The 20194-nt window shown below is 45.4% G+C and overlaps 1 protein-coding gene across 7 annotated transcripts in view; it reads left to right on the top strand.

Annotated features, from left to right (window-relative positions):
- GJC2 (gap junction protein gamma 2) overlaps window positions 1–8858 on the top strand; it is a 118517-nt gene extending 109659 nt beyond the window's left edge. For all 7 annotated transcript variants that reach the window (XM_043541682.1, XM_043541681.1, XM_043541683.1 and 4 more), the window contains one exon: window positions 848–8858. In XM_043541682.1, the coding sequence (XP_043397617.1) occupies window positions 868–2121 (1254 nt within the window). In that variant the 5' untranslated portion in view covers window positions 848–867 and the 3' untranslated portion in view covers window positions 2122–8858. The remainder of the gene's footprint in view (window positions 1–847) is intronic.
- The last annotated feature ends 11336 nt before the right edge of the window (window positions 8859–20194 follow it).

The following is a 20194-nucleotide window of genomic DNA, read 5'->3' as shown; positions in this document are numbered from 1 at the left end:
TGGGGCATAAGCTTTCATGGGTAAAAAACCCTTACCCACGAAAGCTTATGCCCAAATAAATCTGTTAGTCTTTAAGGTGCCACCAGACTCCTCGTTGTTTTTGTCAACCTTAATGATGTTCTTTTAGTGTAGCTTTTGTGTGTGTGATGTGCACAGATACCTGCTTTCAGTGTTTATGCACCTATTGACTATCTCTTACATATTGTAATTGACTACTAGCATGTTAGGCACTCCACTGACAGAATCATAGCTATTCAGCTGTGTCATAGGATCTGTATTGCTAACAGAGAGTCTCAGTTAGCATTTAGCTCAAGTGATAGGGGGACCTGTGTTATTGGAGTAGGAGAATCAGGTCTCTGTCCCCACGTCATCAAGTTCAAAGTGCTGGTGACAGCATAGTGACAATTGTGAGATTCCTAAATGGCCATCAGTTTGTCTACAGTATAAGGCCCTGATCCTGCAATGAATGGACAGACCTCTCAACCCACACGGAGTCCCATTGACTGAAAGGGTTTGTCCATGGGAGATCACTATAAGATCAGGACCTAAACATATCCAGTGTACTGCACTTATTTGTGCAAATAATGGAAACTACTTACAATGAGCTTGGATATAGTGATGTAAAGTAAAACTCTTAATTGTTTCAGTGCCTTGCAATGTACAAATTAAAATTCCACTTATGCTGAGCCTCTCATAATAGTGATGCTGATCTCTGGAATAAAATGACTTCACTCTGCTATCATCCTGCTATGTCCCAATGCCACTATTATAATGAGGTCTGTTGCCATGAACAAACAGAGCTACGTGAACTTATATGTTATGTTTTTTCTTCCTGCTTTTCTTGCAGGTTATAAATGATTAGCCCTTATGACCAACATGAGCTGGAGTTTTCTCACCCGCCTGCTAGAAGAAATTCACAATCACTCCACTTTTGTGGGGAAGGTCTGGCTCACCGTACTGATCGTCTTCCGTATCGTCCTGACAGCTGTCGGAGGGGAGTCCATATACTCAGATGAACAGAGCAAGTTCACATGTAACACCAAGCAGCCAGGCTGTGACAATGTCTGCTACGATGCCTTTGCACCGCTGTCACATGTCAGGTTCTGGGTCTTCCAGATCATCATGATCTCAACCCCTTCCATCATGTACCTGGGCTATGCCATCCACAGGATCGCTAGGTCCTCCGAGGAGGAAAAGAGGCTTAAGGTACTCAAGAAAAAGAAAAAGCAGTTTGCTTTGAACTGGCAGGCTGTCCGTAACTTGGAAGACCCTTTGGAAGCAGACGAAGAGGAGCCCATGATCTCCGATAACACGGTGGAAAATGAGGAGAAAGCGAAAGCAAACAAGAAGAGCAAGGAGCAGCAGAAGCACGATGGGAGGAGACGCATCCAGCAAGAAGGGCTGATGAAGATTTACGTCTTCCAGCTCCTTGCCAGAGCTTCATTTGAAGTTTGTTTCTTGGTTGGGCAGTATTTTCTCTATGGCTTTGAGGTGGAAGCGTATTTTGTCTGCAACAGAGCCCCTTGCCCTCACACTGTGGACTGCTTTGTGTCAAGGCCAACAGAGAAGACCATCTTCCTCCTGGTGATGTATGTTGTGAGCTGCCTGTGTCTGTTGCTCAACATGTGTGAAATGTTCCACTTGGGGTTTGGGACCATTAGAGATGCCATTCGCAACAGAAAGATTAATAGTTTCAGGCAGCCTCCATACAACTATTCCTACTCGAAGAATATCTCCTGTCCTCCCGAGTATAACCTGGTCGTGAAATCGGAGAAGCCTGCAAAGGTTCCAAATAGCCTGTTGGCCCATGAGCAGAACTTGGCTAATGTTGCTCAAGAACAACAGTGCACAAGCCCAGACGAGAACATCCCACCAGATCTGTCCACCCTTCATAAACACTTGAGGGTGGCCCAGGAGAAGTTAGACATAGCGTTCCAGAGCTACAATGCTACTCAGGCCAACATGCAGCCTTCCAGAACCAGTAGCCCACCTTCAGGTGGGACTGTGGTAGAACAGAACAGGGTCAATACTGCCCATGAGAAACAAGGTGCTAAGCCCAAAGCCAGTTCAGAAAAAGGTAGTTCTAGCAGCAAAGATGGAAAGACTTCTGTATGGATATAATTAGGTGCTTGACCGTAGCTCACAGACAGGGCAATGTAAGTAGGGGCATGGTTTTTTCCAGCATTGTCTAGAATTCAATTCACAGAGCACAGGCACAATTTGTATGTGGGAGTCAATGTAGATGAAGGATGAGTTGTTTCAAACATTACATTTGAATAATGTCTTCTGGTGTGTTAACAAAGACATTCCCTTTCTTGCCTAGTCCATATTCCCTCTGGGAACCTCCATCGAGCTAAACTGTATGGTGCCGCCCTCCCCCCCTCCCCGCCCCCGGCACTGCTTAGGGGCAGGAGTAACAGCCTTTCTTCTTATGTCACTCACTAGCTGTTTGCCCAGGATGACCCACTGCCAGCTCTCTGCGACAGAGACTGGACTGACAAGCGAGCTGGCTGGTGGGAAGGGGACTCTGCTGATCATTCAGAAGAAACGTCTTGACTATCCTGAGCTGCTCCTGTCCTGCATCATGAGGCTATAGTACTGTACTTGTGTTGAGAACTGTTTAATTACTAAATGTCCTTCCTCCAATTAATTTGAATTCCTCTGTTAAAGGGGAAAATGGTGAGATGTTACATAAATGGCCACGATCCACTGGCCTGGCTCGTTTCCTGCCTGGATTCTTACATGCACTAACAAGCAGTCATTGGAGATGAACTCAACAGAGGTTGCAGCCAGGAGCTCTAACCATGCATTAACGGAACATGAAGACTGTCAGAAGCACAGTAGCCATATTTTAAAGAATGTACGCCACCCTGAGTGATTAGCGTTGAGGTAAATGTTGTATCCTTTCTTTCCCCCAATCAGTGTTGAACTGCAAAGCAACCGGGATCAATGGCTACATCGCGTCTGCAGTAAATTTGCGTTGTAACGATGCTGCAGTGTAGCATTCGTTCCAGAGCTGGTGGGAATTGCAGCAGTTAGACGTTTTTTAACACTGCTACTGCACATCTTAAGCAAAAGTGCCTTTCAGCAACCAGTAAAATGAAATTCAAAGTTTCTAATGTCTGTGTTAACTCTTGGTAGAGATCAGAAGACCAGTGCTGACAAATTTTGTTATCAAGTACTTTTGTTTTAATCAAAAGCTTAGAAATAGTTGCAGACAAATAGATCAATGCATAGTGTGTACGGCGTGTGTGTGGAGACGTATATTTAAGTATATATACACACACATACAAATATTGTGTGAGCTACAGATATATATAATGTAATATCAACCACACAATGATTTTTACAACTTCCCACCCCCACCAAAAAAACCACCAACTCAGAATGGTGGCTGATCTTTCTCTCTTGGAGGTCAAATCGCCAGCCCTTGGGCCAGATCCTCAGCTGGTGTCACTTGGTTCAGCTTCATTTACTTCATCTGACCCAAGCTGAGAATCTGCCCGCTTGACTTTAATGGGGACAGGAGAGGGACCGTTCACAAAAAGGCAGTTTAAGGACCAAATCCCCTTGCCTTGCTCACACGACTAGTTCCACTGGACTTGTCTACACCAGGTTATTTTGGCTAAAGTTTACCACTGGAGATACCCACAATGCAACGCTAATGCAGACCAAGTCTATGCAACATGGTGCTTAACAATGCCAGTGGCCGCTGGCACCTTGTCTGCTCTAGTTCTGTGGGAGAAAGTGAACCGATGGTGGGAGAAGTGGGAAAATCTTAAGAAAAGAAGCCCAGTCTAGACACCACCATTGACTTCCATGAGGCTATTCGTGTCAGTGAGGCAAGCCGGGCTAGGACCCTAAACACAGTGTGGCTCCAACTAGAAGGGTTTCTCTTTTTCAAACACTCTGTGTAAGAAATACGTTGGCAATGTGTTTTTTTCATCATGTATCTGACTTGTACAAAACTGAGTGCGTCTGTGGCTTTGTTGGGAATGAACTCTGGTAACAAGGAGCAGAAATGTAATCCTGACCCCTGGGAACATGGCTGAGTGATTTATCGGCCTAGGTGTCACTGGACCAGCTGAAGTAAAAAAGTAAATGAATAACTGCCCCATTTTCTGCTCTGTTGCTCTCGCGGAGAGCCTGATCCTGCCAGGTGCCTACATGTCCTCAATTCCTACTGTGGCTTTGCAGGGTGCATTCAAGAGCTTCCAGGATTAGACCCATAAATCTCAGTCCATGATAAACCTCTAAAGACTCTGAATGAGCAGAGCACTTAAGAATGTGCTTAACTTTAAGCAAGTAAGTAGCCCTATGGGCCGACTCGTGCTGAAGTGCTGTATTCAGGCAGGACCTAATAATGCACTTTCCAAAGCCCTACAACATCATCAGTGATCGTGACTGAGCAAATGATTGCTTGAAAAGGAATACAATGAGCAGCTCGTGAGAGCTTCTGGCGAAAATGTTTAATATATTTTGCTTAGCCATCTATGACGTAATTTAGAGTTTGATCCTGTTCCCATTGGAGGACATCTCCTGGAAGCAGAATCTGCTCTGTACTATTTTTGAAAATGAATGAGTGACTCGAAGGGACTGATCACAAACCATCAGTTCTGTTTAAAGCAGGGGTGGGCAAACTTTTTGGCCTGAGGTCCACACTGGGTTTCCAAAATTGTATGGAGGGTCGGTTAGGGGAGGCTGTGTCTCCCCAAACAGCCAGGTGTGGCCCGGCCCCCGCCTCCTATCTGACCCCCCCGCGTCTCACCACCTGATGGCTCCCCCGGGACTCCTGCCCCATCCAACCCCCCCTGTTCCCTGCCCGCTGATGACCCCCCTGGAACTCCTGCCCCATCCACCGCTCCCTGTCCCCTGGACCCGCCACCCCATCCAACCCCCCCTCTCATTCCTGACTGCCCCTCCGGGACCTCTGCCCCATCCAACCCCCCTGTTCCCCACCCTCTGACTCCCCTGACCCCTATCCATCCCCCACCCCTGACCACACCCCCAAACTCCCCTGCCCTCTATCCAACCCCCGCTGCCCCCTTACCACGCTGCCTAGAGCACCGGTGGCTGGCGGCGCTGCAGCCGTGCCGCCCAGAGTACCGGGTCAGTCTGTGGCTCTGCAACTGCGCTGCCCAGCTCCCCAGAGCGTGGCGTGGCGTGCTGAGGGGGAGGGGGAACAGCAGGGGAGGGGCCAGGGGCTAGCCTCCCGGGCCAGGAGCTCAGGGGCCAGGGAGGAGGGTCCCACGAGCCAGATGTGGCCCACGGGCCGTAGTTTGCCCACCTCTGGTTTAAAGGAATGCAGCTTTATTCTTAAAGGGCACGTGTAGTGGATTTCCTCAACAGGATAGGTCAGGATTACTCCATGTGTCTGTCTTAGGGAAGAACTCACTTTAGCCGTGAGTTTTGCACAAAAGGCTCCTAATATTTACAACATGGTGAGGGTGGAAGAAACATATCTGTCTGCTCCTCATGGCTGAGCCCTTTCTCTTTGCTCCATGGAACGACTTTGCATTTTGCATGGAGTTAAATTATTCCTGTTAAACTTGGGCCATATCTAAAATCTAAGAGGGGTTGTTTGATAATGGTGGGTTCCATTAAAAATTCAGTGTGCTGCCGATCCCTTGACTCTGGTGCATATTCTGAACAGGAGAGATGCCGTGGTGAAGTCAGGCCCACAGCTGGCTATTGGTTTACGTTTTATGCTGCCCAGGGTGGACGTTTATATTTCACATCTATGTGAATCTCCCTGGTTTAGCTTTGACCCTGTGCCCCCCATGATGACTCTGATGGAAGACTGAGGGTTGGAAGCTGCATGCTTTTTTCCTTAGAGATGACTCACAATGCAGCAGGCCCATTGAAACGTGTCCCCTGGAGCAGAGCAGTGACTCTCCGCTGCAAGGGGGAGTTTGGATTGTTGCTGTTATAACCAGGATAAACACACAACAGCCTCCATCCCTCAGCATTTCCTGTATAACTCCTGATGGATTGTAATTGACCCCAGGTTTCCATTGGCCTCATCAGCTAGTCATTAATCTTCAGGGAGTGCTCTGTGTGCCTCGGTTGCTGTTGTTTAATTCAGTCCTGCTTTGATTGCTGTTGCTGTACCAAGAATAGCCAGCTGGAGAAACAGAGCCAGCCCCTTGGCTCTGACTTTATTTGTAAGTGTGGCTAATGCAGAGCATTTGCCCAGGAGGCAGAGAAACAAGCTTTGAATCAGACATCTCAGAGTCCATCACATGAGCTCGGTCTAATAAATGTATACTCGGCCCTTATTGTTTATTATATTAGGAAGGGATGCACAACCTCTTTGGGTCTGTGAGGGCCATTGCAGCCACCATCCCTGGGGCTAAGGACTGTCAGCGATTGCAGGATTTTGCTGTTAATACTCTCTTGTCGGTTCTAGTAGACCCTCTTTTCTGAGTGGTCTATAGTTATAATCTCTTATCACCCACGCCTAATGCTGTACAAAGAGCTAACTAACCCGCAACACACCTATTATTAACCCCACTTTATCCAGCATGGTTAAGACACTTACCCAAGGCATCCAGCGGGTCAGTTTCAGAGAGAGGATTAGACTGCAGCAGTTCAAGCCCCATGTTCAACCTCTTGGCTCCTGTTCACTGTTTTAGGCAGCCCAATATGTGGCATACAGGTTTTCCATGTAGAAACATTTTCTGTTCCAAGATGATTGTATCGGGGGTTTGGTTTGGTTTCCTGGTGTCACTTGCTGTGGTGAAAAGCAGATGACTTGAGAGCCGTGAATGAGGACTTGCTTGTGATGCCTTGTTAAAAAGGGAGTGAGTTAAAGATGGGATTTCAGAAGCCTCTCTGAATTTCCTGACCCTTCTGGGTAGCCTATGCCAGGTTCTTAGTGTTACCATGGGTGATTAATGAGCTGTATTTCTGCTGGACACCAAATTAACACCCAAACTGTAGGGAAGTTGGGCACTCGGTACCTATTGAATGTCTCATTGTGTGATTCTCCTTACCCCCCATTCTACAACGTGAGCTTAACGGGTCAGATGATGGTTGCGAGCATGTCAGCGTTGTACACAATAGTCCAAATTCTGTCCTGATTAATTCGCTACCCCAGTCAAGTGAACCCGTACGATCAGCAAAATTGCATGGGACATAAGATGGGGCAGAACGTAACCCAATGTTTTCCATATACCCCAATGCATCTGCATTGCAGTGTTGAACAGCATGCCTGCATGGCTAGGCAGTGGCAATGTGATAATAGTAGACTGCAGAGTCCTGGCCCCATTCAAGTCAATAGGAGTCTTGCCAGTGACTTCAACGGGGGAGCATTTCACCCATAAAAGTTAGAGTCGGGAACGAGCTATGAAGTCACATCTGGTCCAGCCCCACAGGGGCCAGGACTAGCTCATTTCTTGCAGCATATTGTCCAGGGCTCTGTCCAGTCTCGTGTTAACTTGTCAAAGACCCGGGCGTGGGGCTTCCACCACTTCCCTTGAGAGAATATGTCACTGCCTTAGAGCATTCGTGGTTAGGAGATTTTTTTTCCCTGCTATTCAGCCTGTAAGGCAGGCGTGACCGAGTGGTTGGTGATAAAACTGAATCAAGAGACCTGTGTTCTGTTCCCCACCATGGTACTGATAATCTCTGTGACCTTGGTTGAGTCACTTACCCTCTGTTTCCTTATCTGTAACATGGGGCTGATAACGTTTACCCCCCTTGGTAAAGCACCTTGAGACCTGCAGGTGAGAAGACCCGCTCTGTGTTGCACCTCTGCAGAGCTTCTCTAACCTCCAGCAGCCTTTGGGATGACCCGCGACCCAAAATCTCTGTGGCATTCAGTGCTATGGAGGATTCCCTTTCAACTCACAGCCAGCAGCACAGCAAGAGTCCCACACTGGGTAGCCTAGGCACATTATAGCTGCTCTTACACTAGGGGAATTCTTCCCCAGCCCTTTTGACTCAATTACAGCCCTTATTTGCCCTGGGAGCAGCATGCAGGAGCCAAAGCAAGGGACAGAATTGGCCCGGAGAAATGTACATTAGTATTATTATGTTATGTTGCTGAATGCCCTCCCATTACTCCTTTCAGATCCCTCGGGGCCCTCCCAAGCAGTTCTCCCTCTTTTGTTGGTTATACCCTCTAAGGCCTTCAGAGGTCATCATTGCACCAGGCTACCGGGATTTAACACTGCCTCGTAAATGAATCTGTGCCGCTCTCAAAAAAGAAATCCCATTTTTTTATGGGAAGGAGAAATATTAGGAGGCACAATAAACATAACCATCTTAAGCAATATGGCAAAAAGTCGGGTCCCAGATTAGGTAAAAATCCATCAGGAGCTAACCGTCTGACTGCTCATACAATTGTAACGAATTCACATGCAGCGTCCTTCCTGAACGAGATCACTATATGGTATGTGTTTAATGCTTCGCTTCTTTTACAGGTTAGTCATTTCATTTACAGAGCAGATGGGTTTAGTTGTGTAGTTTGTTTAATCCTAAATGCTGAATATATTCACTAAACCATGTCAGATAAAGTGCTCATCTTTTTTATTCAGGGCCTGGAATGTCCCAGGTAGAAGCCAAATTACCTTGTTGCTTGCATTCCATTCCACTGGAAAATACTTGAACTTAACTAAAGGCCATAACAAATCTGTGCGGTCACAGAGTTTCTGGGGGGGGTTTGTATTAACTGTATTTGTATTTGAAACTTTTTGTGTATGAAATTGAACCTGTAAATATTTTTCAGTGTAAATGTTACATCTGGAATGTAGTTAGAATGTTGCACATATTTGTCAACAAAACAAACCCCAGCTCTTTGGATATTCAATTTCCAATACTAATAAAATGGAATAAACCATATATTGTTTACAGTATGCAAAGTGTGTGGTATATTTATATGGCAAGGATCATTTGGAAGATGTTGGTGGGGAGACATGGCGGAGACTTTTAAATCTAATTTGGTAGCCAATTCAACCATATATTTTCATGGCTGTAAATACGTAAGAACACACACGGGTCCAGAACAATAGTCCATCCAACCCAGTATCCTTCTGACAGTGGCCACTGCCAGGTATTTCAAAGGGAATGAACAGAACAGAGCGATTGCGAGTGATCCATTCCCTGTGATCCCCAGCTTCTGGCATTTGGAGGTTGTGACCCTGGCTGTCTTGGCTCATAGCCATTGATGGACCTATCCTCCATGAACTTATCTCATTCTTTTTTGAACCTAGTTATACTTTTGGTCATCACAACATCCCAATGGCAACGAGTTTCCACAGGTTGACTGCGTGTTGTGTGAAGAACTTTTTTTTTTTTTTAATCTGCTGCCTGTTAATTTCATCATTTGACTTCTAGTTTGTGTGTTAAGTGAAGGGGTAAATAACACTTCCCTATTTACTTTCTCCTCCCCCCACCCCTTCGTGATTGTATTGACCTCTAGCACATCCCCCCTCAGTCGTCTCTCTTCTAAACTGAGCAGGCCCACTCTTTTTTACTCTCTCCTCATCTGGAAGCTGTCCCGTACCCCAGTCATTTCTGTTGCCCTTTTCTGTACCTTTTCCAATTCCAAAAGATCTTTTTTTGAGACGGGGCAACTAGAACTGCATTATTGAAGGTGTGGGCTTACTGTGGATTTATACAGAGGGATTAGGAGATATTTTGTTTTATTATCTATCCCCTTCCTAATAGTTCCTAACGTTAGCTTTTTTGTCTGCCCCACTGCACGCTGATCGGATGTTTTCAGAGAACGGTTCACGATGACACCAAGCTCACTTTTTGAGTGGTAACGGGTAATTTAGACCCTGTCATTTTGTATTTATAGTTGGGATTATATTTTTCCAAATGTGCATTACCTGCAAAGTACTTTTGCCTTACTGTGACCTTCTGGTTATCTGGATTCTGCTCTCTCTCTCTCTCTCTCTCTCTCTCTCTGTGTGAAGAGGCATTGCCTACAACTTCTTTAGGCATTGAGCTGAAGTAATGTGGAATGTGCCTAAATTTTCTAAAGTGACTAGTGATTTTGTGGACCCAACTTGGGACATATTAAAGGGGCCTGATTTAGAAATTGGACCCATTCAAGGTGGCTCAAATTCAGCAACCAAAAACTGATGCATACAAATCACTTTTGAAAAGTTAAGCCACTGGATGGATCTTCTGTGTAGCCAGCAATACAATTTTTTGCAGGTTACAGAAAAGGAATAGAGGAGTACATTAAGCCAAATGTTGATTTAGCATAAAGGTGACCAGTAAAGGGGGAGAAAAGCTTAAGTTAACAGCTTCCCCCCTTCCTTCATATAAATGTTTCTCCTTATGTTTTATATTAGAAATTCAGATCTTGTCCATCCTGTTTTTCCTCAGCTGGACAAGTAGGAGGAGATAGGACTTCAGAGGTACTGAGTGAGCAGAATCTAGCGACATTACAGGGAAATTTATATTTATTCAGGCTGCTTAAAACTCTTGGTTATTTGTGACCCTCTATTGAACTCAAATCCATGGAAAACACTTGGAGGAATATTGTCTTTGTTAAACATTTACTACCTTTGCCCTTCCCATTAAAAGGATGATCACCCGCAGACTGTATCCCGGAAACCTCCAATGATTCCTCACAAAACTTTGATCAGTTCTATAGTGACTGGAAAATTTTGATGAAAAACATGGTGGGAAACTCCACTATTTTCTCCGTTTTTTGACCAGCTGTAGTGTTACTTCCCCACTCTTCCAACCCGAACAACAAAATAAGCCCATCAAGTAAACCTTCCTAGAACCAGGAAAGAATATTTTATGAAGTTCACTGTGCACATCAGCATTTACTCATTCAACGCTGATTTACAACAGTGATGGGTGGTACAGGAAAACCTAAGAGATAAAAAGTCCAGTGGTCAATTAAGGTCACCAGCAGGGCATCAAGTTACAAGTGATACATTATCAGAACCAACCTTCAGTGGCTGCATATCCTTGATGCTGTCATTAGCTATAGCCTTTACAAATTAATCCTTTAGTGAGTGTCCTGTATGCCACATTAAGGGCTATAATCCCACACCAATGCTCCATTGGGATCTTTGTCTCACATCTGGGCTGTGGCAAGTTACCAGAGGTGAAACAAAGTTCCACTGTGTTGCTCTTCACAGAAATGACATCACCGTGGGGGGGAACTAATGAGTGATGAGTAACACTAAATCTCTTCTTCCCAAGATTATGGCAGACTAAAACTACAATGAAGATATTTGCTAAGGACCAGATCTTCTGTTGGGGTAAAGCAGCACTGATCTCCTGAAGTCAATGGATCAATGTTGATCTATGCCAAGAATCTGGTCCTTGAATTACTTCCATTTACAAATCTTTTCTAGGTACAAAACTCTCCCTCACAATGGGAATAGCTCCCATTGCTCTTTCCCTTGGCTACGGTCACTTTAGGAGCTGTTTGCAGCTAATGACCGGCTTGTGTGCTCTTTCAAAAATCATTATTGTAACTTTCTGGGGCGACATGTAGGTGCTTGTTGCATTTTGCTCGGTCTACTGCAGTCTACAGTGCAAACAGACCCGACCCACAATAAACTTTGCCCGTGTCATGGTTCAGATTAGGGCTAAAGAGGAAATCACTGCTGTTGACAGCAATGCAGCCAAAGTGCCATGCCTGGGAGAGAGCCAACAGGTGACCTGATTCTGATCCCCAGCACTCCAGAGCATTTCTGCCAGCCTGAGCACAGACAGGGAACCTTCTCACACAGGCGCTATTCCCCAGCTAGAGAGATGTTGCTTTCCAGGCTGCTTTATGCTGCTGCAAATTCCCATCATTCGGTCACTGCACTGTCCTCCAGCTAATTAAGAAGTGGGTAGCTCTGTTCAGGCAGACTTATCCTTGATTTACACCAGTGTAACTAAGCAGAATTTGCCTAAAACACAGATGGTGGGCCTCTTCCACACTCTTGTAGACCCCCTTCTTCTCCAGTCTAAACTAGCAGCCACATGTTTGAGGTGGCAAATCCTAAGACGAATTTACTAACAGAACGAACACATCTGGAGATTACCCTACTGCCTGCGGAAAACTTGGAGGGTGGTTTGCCAAGAGCCCAGTATTGAGATGCCCTTTTAGTAGGACCAAACCTGGAGGCTGAACCCCGGTGGTTGAAGCTACAGGCGGTTGTACTGGCATTACGAGCCTGGAAGCCATTATATCCCAAATACAGAATTGGGAAAGGTTGGCTGCCATTAAAGCAATATACTCCCTAGTAGGACAGGCAGCCTGCAGCATTTATAGTATTTGCTTTGGTTTAGAGTTATAAAAAGTGGAGTATTTCCACCATTTTTAAATTTTTAAATGGTAACTAACTGTTCAAATTCACCCCAATGCATTTGCCTTGACTTCGGTGAATTACACGAGAGATGGATTTGGCCAGTTGTCTTTTATTAAAGAGATGCATATAAAGTGACAGACGACGGGAAGACATGGCTTAGCCAGTATGATTCCAACAAATGGTACATTTCATTTTCCCACACACACTAAGCACAGGACAATGACAGCGGTCTTTTAAACAAATAACACTGTTAACTTGCAAAAAGAAAAGGAGGACTTGTCGCACCTTAGAGACTAACCAATTTATTTGAGCATAAGCTTTCGTGAGCTACAGCTCACTTCATCGGATGCATCTTAACTGTTAACTTGGTGAACACTACCAGATACTGTAGCTACATAGGGGCAGCCAGGCATTTCTGTCAATCAGGCATGTGTTCTGTACATGTTGCATTAAACCAGTGAATTCAGAGGCAGCAAAAGAGAAAGGATTGGAAATAGTTTCAATGGGTTTGTTTCATACATGGAAGGAAGCGACCACCCTTTAAGGCTATATAATGCCGTGCTTATTGCTTGAAGCATAAAAGATCAGGCCTAAACTCTACACTGATGGCAAAACCTGGCCTAGTGTAGTATAGTATTATCAGATGGCGTACTTGCAGAGTCAGGTATTACTTTGCATGAGTAAGGGTGGCAGTATCTAGCCCAAGAAACATCAGTGTTCAGCAGAACAGCTCCCTAGCAAAGTATGATTCTCTCTGGGCTCAGAGCTGGCTGAGACCTGAGAGAAAAAAAAAAGGTTAATCCATTTTTTTTTTAAGTCCCCAAGAACTGGAAGGCTGAGGCACGTGCTGCAGGATGAAAAATGAGAGCTGATGGCAAGCACTGACAGGAAAGTGCCCCAGCAGGAAAGAACAGCGCTCTCCTGTCATTCCTAGCCAAGCAGGAGGAACGGTCAGAATGGTAACAGACGATAAGGGTCGGTGCAGCAAGTAGTTTTTGCATTTGAGTAAATCAAATGCCATCAGCTTACTTGGCTGAAAATCCTAGCCCATTGCTTATCATAATTCCCCCATTAGCTCTCTAGTGTTCTGGAGAGGTGACGGAAAAGAGAGATGGCTGGGAAAAATCTGTGGGCTTGATTCACCACTGCATTACTCCATTAAAACCAAGTGGAGCAACACAGGGTTGAATTGGTGTTTATGCACGTGGACAGGAGAGAGAATACTGAAAGGCAGATTCTCACCTGTACTAATCCAATTTCTGCCAAATTAATCCCACTGAAATCTCTGGAGTTACCCCAGCAATAAAGTTTTTTGGCACTTGTGTCTCAAGATTAGACCAGTTTTTGCTTTAACCAACTCACTTTTAGAGGACAGTTTTTCAAGGGAGTGGGTGTTCTCAGTCCCCAGTGATCTCAGTCAGAATTGAGGGCACTCAGTACCTAACAGGACTGAGCCTTTAGGGCAGGAGTGGGCAAACTTTTCGGCCCGAGGGCCACATCAGGGAATAGAAATTGTATGGCTGGCCATGAATGCTCACAAAATTGGAGGCTCCAGCTGGGGGTGCTGGCTCCGGGGTGGGGTGGAGATGAGAGGTTTGGGGTGCAGGAGTGTGCTCTGTGCTGGGATCGAGGGGTTTGGAGAGCGGGGGTGGGGATCAGGGCTGGGCCAGGGGTGTGGGGAGAGGCTCAGGGTTGCAGGCTCCGAGTGGCGCATGTCCGGAAGCAACTGCATGTCCCTTCTCAGGCTCCTAGGTGGAAGCACAGCCAGGCGGCTCTTTTGCATGCTGCCCTGTCCACAGGCGTCGCCCCTTCAGCTCCCACTGGAGCACCAGAGGGGGCCATTGGAGCGCGTAGGAGCCGGAGTGGGGCCATGCTGCGGCTTCTGGGAGCCGCGTGGTGCAGCCCCTGACCCTAAGCCCAGTCCGGAGCGCTGGAGTGGGGCCGAGCCGCAAGGTGTGGCCCTGACTCAGCACCCCGGCCATGTACATTGCCATGTACATTGGCCAAACTGGACAGTCTCTACGCAAAAGAATAAATGGACACAAATCAGACATCAAGAATTGTAACATTCAAAAACCAGTAGGAGAACACGTCAACCTCCCTGGACATTCAATAACAGACTTTAAAATGGCCATTCTTCACGAAAAAAAACTTCAAAAACAGACTCCAACAAGAAACTGCAGAACTGGAATTAATTTGCAAACTGGACACCATCGAATTAGGCCTGAATAAAGACTGGGAGTGGATGGGTCACTACAAAAAGTAATTTTCCCTCTGCTGATACTCACACCTTCTTGTCAACTGTTGGAAATGGGCAATGTCCACCTTGATTGCATTGGCCTCGTTAGCAGTGACCCCCCCACTTGGTTAGGCAACTCCCATCTTTTCATGTGCTGTGATATATATACTGCTTACTGTATTTTTCACTCCATGCATCTGGTGAAGTGGATTTTAGCCCACGAAAGCTTATGCCCAAATAAATTTTAGTCTCTAAGGACAATGTGTTTGTCAGTAGTTAGAGCTGTGTTCTTTAATAAACCCCTTGCATTTAAGACTGATAGTGATTCCAAATACAGTATATGACATGCCCCCTTTGCCCTGGCTTCTGGAGAGTCAGTTGTAATTGCAGTCCCTCAGGATTTGCTCCTGCCATTCTCTAGAACAGAGATAGGTGGAGGGAGTCAGCACCCTGCAGGATTAGGCCGTTTGATGGCTTTGAAGCAATGGAGGAGATGAAGCACCTTGTGGGCAGCGGTGAAGAAGTCACCATCACTATAGAATGCAAACTGTAGGAAGGGGGTTCCTCCCCCTCCTATGGCTTGCTGAAATCTTTAGAAATCCCTCTCCCAGCTCTGTGCAAGGTAGGAAATAAAGACCTAGCTTCATCCCTAAAAAGAAAGGCAGCTCATAACACATTTCACTACGAAGAAAGGGGGAGGGTACATGCAAGGTCATATTGAACCATCTATTTTCAATTGCCAACATTTATAACACTTTATACATAGTTAGCACCTTCCATTCAAGGAGCCGAAGCACTTTGGCTCAGCTCAACTGGAAGTCAGGAGCTTAAATAACTTTGAGGATCTGGATCTTTGCCCTCAGTTAAGACTCAAAATGCCCCCAGTGAACATCATTTTACAGGTGGAGAAACTGAGGCAAGGAGTCACATAAAAAAAAATCTCATGTATGTCCAGCTCTCATGTTGTGCTTTAAACACATCATCCTGCCTCTCCTTGCCAGTGTTCACCCTCATTACCAATGCTGGCATTTCCACATTGGCTAGAACCTTGCTAACTCATGCTAATAACCCAGCAGAATGTGTCTGTTGGAGTGTCCAAGGTCACCTAAAATCACATCCGCAGGCTGGGGTTTTTTTTCTTCTCAACATTGTTTTTTTTCTGTTTACGCAGCTGCCTAACAAGTGTCTGCTTTCATCTGGGAACACCCCGTACACTAACCAGAATTAAAAGCCAGATAACATTTCATTGAAAGGGAGGGAAAAAGCTATGCTCTTCAAAAATGGGAGGAATCTGGCTGCAGCTCAAGGCCAGCCATTTAAAAAGGGAGTCAAAACCATCACAGCTACAAATCTGTTGCAACCGGACAAGGCTGCATGCCAGAGAAAGCTGCATGTGGTCATGGTCAAGATGTTGCTCTGTTATGCTGCTAATGCTGGCACACAATGGCAACTACTCTAGAGGGAAATTCACCCCTGTTGCAGAGGGCCAATGTTATACTTATAAGAAGCACACAGGATCTTTATAGGGGAGAAAGCAGCACGCCGCATTTATTGAGAATACAACAGTTAGCATATGCTTTTCAATCACACCCACCCACCATGCACACGGTCCTGCCAGTTGATGTTTATAGTCACCAGTCCAGAGTCTGGATCAATCTAGTGGCCAGCCAGATTGGTCGCAGAGGGGAGCAGGGCTCTGTCGGTCGCGTTCCGATGCTCCTGGAGTGTGGCAAGATGAACCCAAAGTCCCATGGCCAAGCACCCTGTTCTGATCGTCTGGATTTTGCTGTGTCAGTTTGGGACCAGTTACTTCTTAATTGGTTTCAGAGTAGCAGCCGTGTTAGTCTGTATCCGCAAAAAGAACAGGAGGACTTGTGGCACCTTAGAGACTAACAAATTTATTTGAGCATAAGCTTTCGTGAGCTACAGCTCACTTCATCAGATGCATTCAGTGGAAAATACAGTGGGGAGATTTATATACACAGAGAACATGAAACAATGGGTGTTACCATACACACTGTAATGAGAGTGACCAGGTAAGGTGAGCAATTACCAGCAGGAGAGCGGGGTGGGGGTGGGGGGGCATTTTGTAGTGATAATCAAGGTGGGCCATTTCTAGCAGTTAACAAGAACGTCTGAGGAACAGGGGGGGGAAATAAACATGGGGAAATAGTTTTACTTTGTGTAATGACCCATCCACTCCCAGTCTTTATTCAAGCCTAAGTTAATTGTACCCAGTTTTCAAATTAATTCTAATTCAGCAGTCTCTTGTTGGAGTCTGTTTTTGAAGGTTTTTTGTTGAAGAATTGCATCCAATGAAGTGAGCTTGTTTGTCTCTTAGGTGCCACAAGTACTCCTTTTCCTTTCACTTTTAGGTCTCAGAGTAGCAGCCGTGTTAGTCTGTATTCGCAAAAAGAAAAGGAGGACTTGTGGCACCTTAGAGACTCAAATAAATTTGTTAGTCTCTAAGGTGCCACAAGTACTCCTTTTCTTTTTACTTTTAGGTCTGTAATCTTAATTGGTGTATCTTTCTATGTTAACATTCCAAAACACCTCTGAGAGGGTCATCCTGACCTGGTTTTGATTTAATCAATTGTCTTTAGCGGTGCCAGCCTCCACCTCAGGGTCATCAGTCTGCCCTTCCTTCATTATGGATGCACGTTGATGGTTCTGTGGTGTTGTTAAGTCTCTTCACTCCTTCCTTGACCATCTGGCTATAACAATGGCCTTCACACCTTATCTTTTCCTGATGCATACATTCCTCATTCACAAAAACAGTCTTTTACAGAGACCTTTGAGAATACACACAGTGTCAGTTTTTTGAGCAAGACATTGTAAATTAAGCCTTCCTAAATCTTATAATCAAAACAATTCATATAGGGGCCCAGGCCTTCAACGTTCCTCTAATCTCCTTAACATAGACACAATACAAGATCTTGTCTCTTACTTACTAAACCTTACTTACTAAACAAAGACATGTATATTTAACTAGAGTGCCTAATTTGTAATACATATAGGAAACCATAGACATTTTTCAGAGTAGCAGCCGTGTTAGTCTGTATTCGTAAAAAGAAAAGGAGTACTTGTGGCACCTTAGAGCCTTAATGCTCTTAGGCACCTTAATGCTCAAATAAATTTGTTAGTCTCTAAGCTGCCACAAGTACTCCTTTTCATAGTAGACATTATAACTTATCCTAAAACAAAAGGGTGACCATAATCAGTCATAAGGATTGTTCTGGTCTGTCCCTGCCTTAACATCAGTATAGACACTGGCAGTCTGTCAGATGCATTTCTACCAATGTCCCAGAGTGTCACTCCTTTCTGCTATTCAAAAAGGGTGGCTGGAAGGATGAAATCATATCATACATTAATTCTCATAGTACAATTATAAAATCCTGCTCCTACACCAATACAAGGGCTACGCACCATTTAAGTTCAAGGTCTGCTCCCCGTCAAGCAGCAGAGGGGAGATGCACTCAGCACCTGCAGGATCATTCTCTTTTATGGCTTTGAGTTCAGTGGAACACTAGCATTGTTTCAGAGTAACAGCCGTGTTAGTCTGTATTCGCAAAAAGAAAAGGAGGACTTGTGGCACCTTAGAGACTAACCAATTTATTTGAGCATAAGCTTTCGTGAGCTACAGCTCACTTCATCAGATGCAACTAGCATTGTGAAGCTCACGCGTGGCTGCAGCCCTGATATGCCTCTTATCACAGTGGTCCCCACAATTTTCAGCATTGCACTCCCTCTCTGTCCCCTGTGAGGGCTGGCCCAGACCCCCCTGAACATTCCTCCATTCCCCCTTAGGGGGGCACACCCCACAGTTTGTGGGACTCTGTCCTATCAGCTCCACAAGGTCCCAGGTGACACTAAGGCTAAGGCTCTTGTGGTGTAACTGTAAAAGCTGATTCTGCATTCATGCTGGGACCGACATAATTTACATTTAAATACAAACTAACTCAGCCAACATCGCATTCAAGAGGTTGATTGAAAGAGATGAAGGCTGGGAAATGCAGAGTGAAGCTGACACTTCGGCTATGTCTACACTTGCAGAGTTTTTGCGCTGTCAGTGTCAGCATGATAGTGAACCGGTAAAAGAAAAGTGCTGGCTTGTGTACTCACTTCCACAGGCGTCAGAGAGCGTTTACATTTGCAGCACTTCCATCGCTGATGAGAGCAGCACCATGAAGGCAGCTATCCCACAGTGCAGCTCTGTCCTTTTGGATGATAGGTCTTGTGGGAAGGGGGGGAGGTGATTGCGGGACATCCTGGGTCCCTGCACAGCCTCCTCTCCCCAAACATTGATCAGCTCCAGTAGCTCAGCATTGTTACAAGCAGGGGATCGTTTGCTCTATGGAGCAAGCATTGTCACCTGGCCAGATGATAAGTGAGCACTTGCGAAGAAAACCAAGGGGGAGTTTCAAAGTTCCTGGGCCTTTACAGGGGGAGGCGTGGATGTCTGTTTACCTGACGTCAGAGCAGCTGGCCAGAGTGGTCACCTGGGCACTGTGGGATATCCTGTAGAAGCCAAAAGCTCTGTAAACAGTCTCTAAGGTGCCACAAGTACTCCTTTTCTTTTTGCGAATACAGACCAACTTGGCTGCTACTCTGAAACCTATGTCTTCACTTGTACATCACCACAAAAGCATCACGGGTAAGAGCTGTACACATCTCATGGACGTGGTTTTCTTTTTGCGGTGAAACTTCTGAGTTTCACCGCAAAAAGTCATTGGCAAGTGTAGACGCTCCCACGGTTTTTGCGCAAAAAAGGGACTTTTTCCACTTTAAATGGCAAGTGTAGACATGCCCTTAGTTCTTGTTCATATGGTTGTGCCTGGCTGCTGACACCAGACATGGTATAAAACATCCTTTATTGTCCTGAGATCCTTGTAGAGGACAGAAAAGCTCTGAGGCAGCATGTTTAGGCACTGGACTGGGAGTCAGGAAAACCTGGGTTCAATCAGTATTCTGCAGTGTGACCTTGGGTAAGCCACTTTCCTCTCACTCTACCATTCCCCCCTTGCACCCTGTGTCTGTCTTGTCTATTTAAACTGTAAGCTCAAGGTCAGAGACTCTCTCTGAATTATGTGTATGTATAGCACCTAGCACAATGGGGCTCGAATTTCAGCTGAGGGCTGTAGACACTACTGTAATATAAATAAGTAGTTCAGGGTTGAGTGGCAGCCTATACTCAGTTGCTTCCGACAAGTTTCAGAGTAGCAGCCATGTTAGTCTGTATCCGCAAAAAGAAAAGGAGGACTTGTGGCACCTTAGAGACTAATGAATTTATCTGAGCAAGCTTTTGTGAGCTACAGCTCACTTCATAGGAATGCATCCGATGAAGTGAGCTGTACCTCATGAAAGCTTATGCTCAAATAAATTTGTTAGTCTCTAAGGTGCCACAAGTACTCCTTTTCAGTTGCTTCTGACAGTTCTAATAAATTAATTTTGTCTTTTTTTCCAGTTTTGAAATTTCTTCCTCTCATTATACAGCTGAGATCACAAGGGATAACTTTTGCTGCAAAACTTCAGTCAGGTAATTTTTGCTGTCTTGAGTTAAACATATGTGTTCTGAGCCTTGGTATGCAGAACAGAGAATAAGCTTCTGGGGCAGGGGGAGGAGGAACAGAGCATAAGCCTTTAGAGATGACTCAATAACATTTTTTTAAATCTGGGA

Source organism: Chelonia mydas, chromosome 2, assembly GCF_015237465.2.
Source record: "Chelonia mydas isolate rCheMyd1 chromosome 2, rCheMyd1.pri.v2, whole genome shotgun sequence".
Taxonomy (NCBI): Eukaryota; Metazoa; Chordata; order Testudines; family Cheloniidae; genus Chelonia; species Chelonia mydas.
Note: the sequence above shows the minus strand (reverse complement) of the source record. Positions and strands in the feature narration are given on the sequence as shown.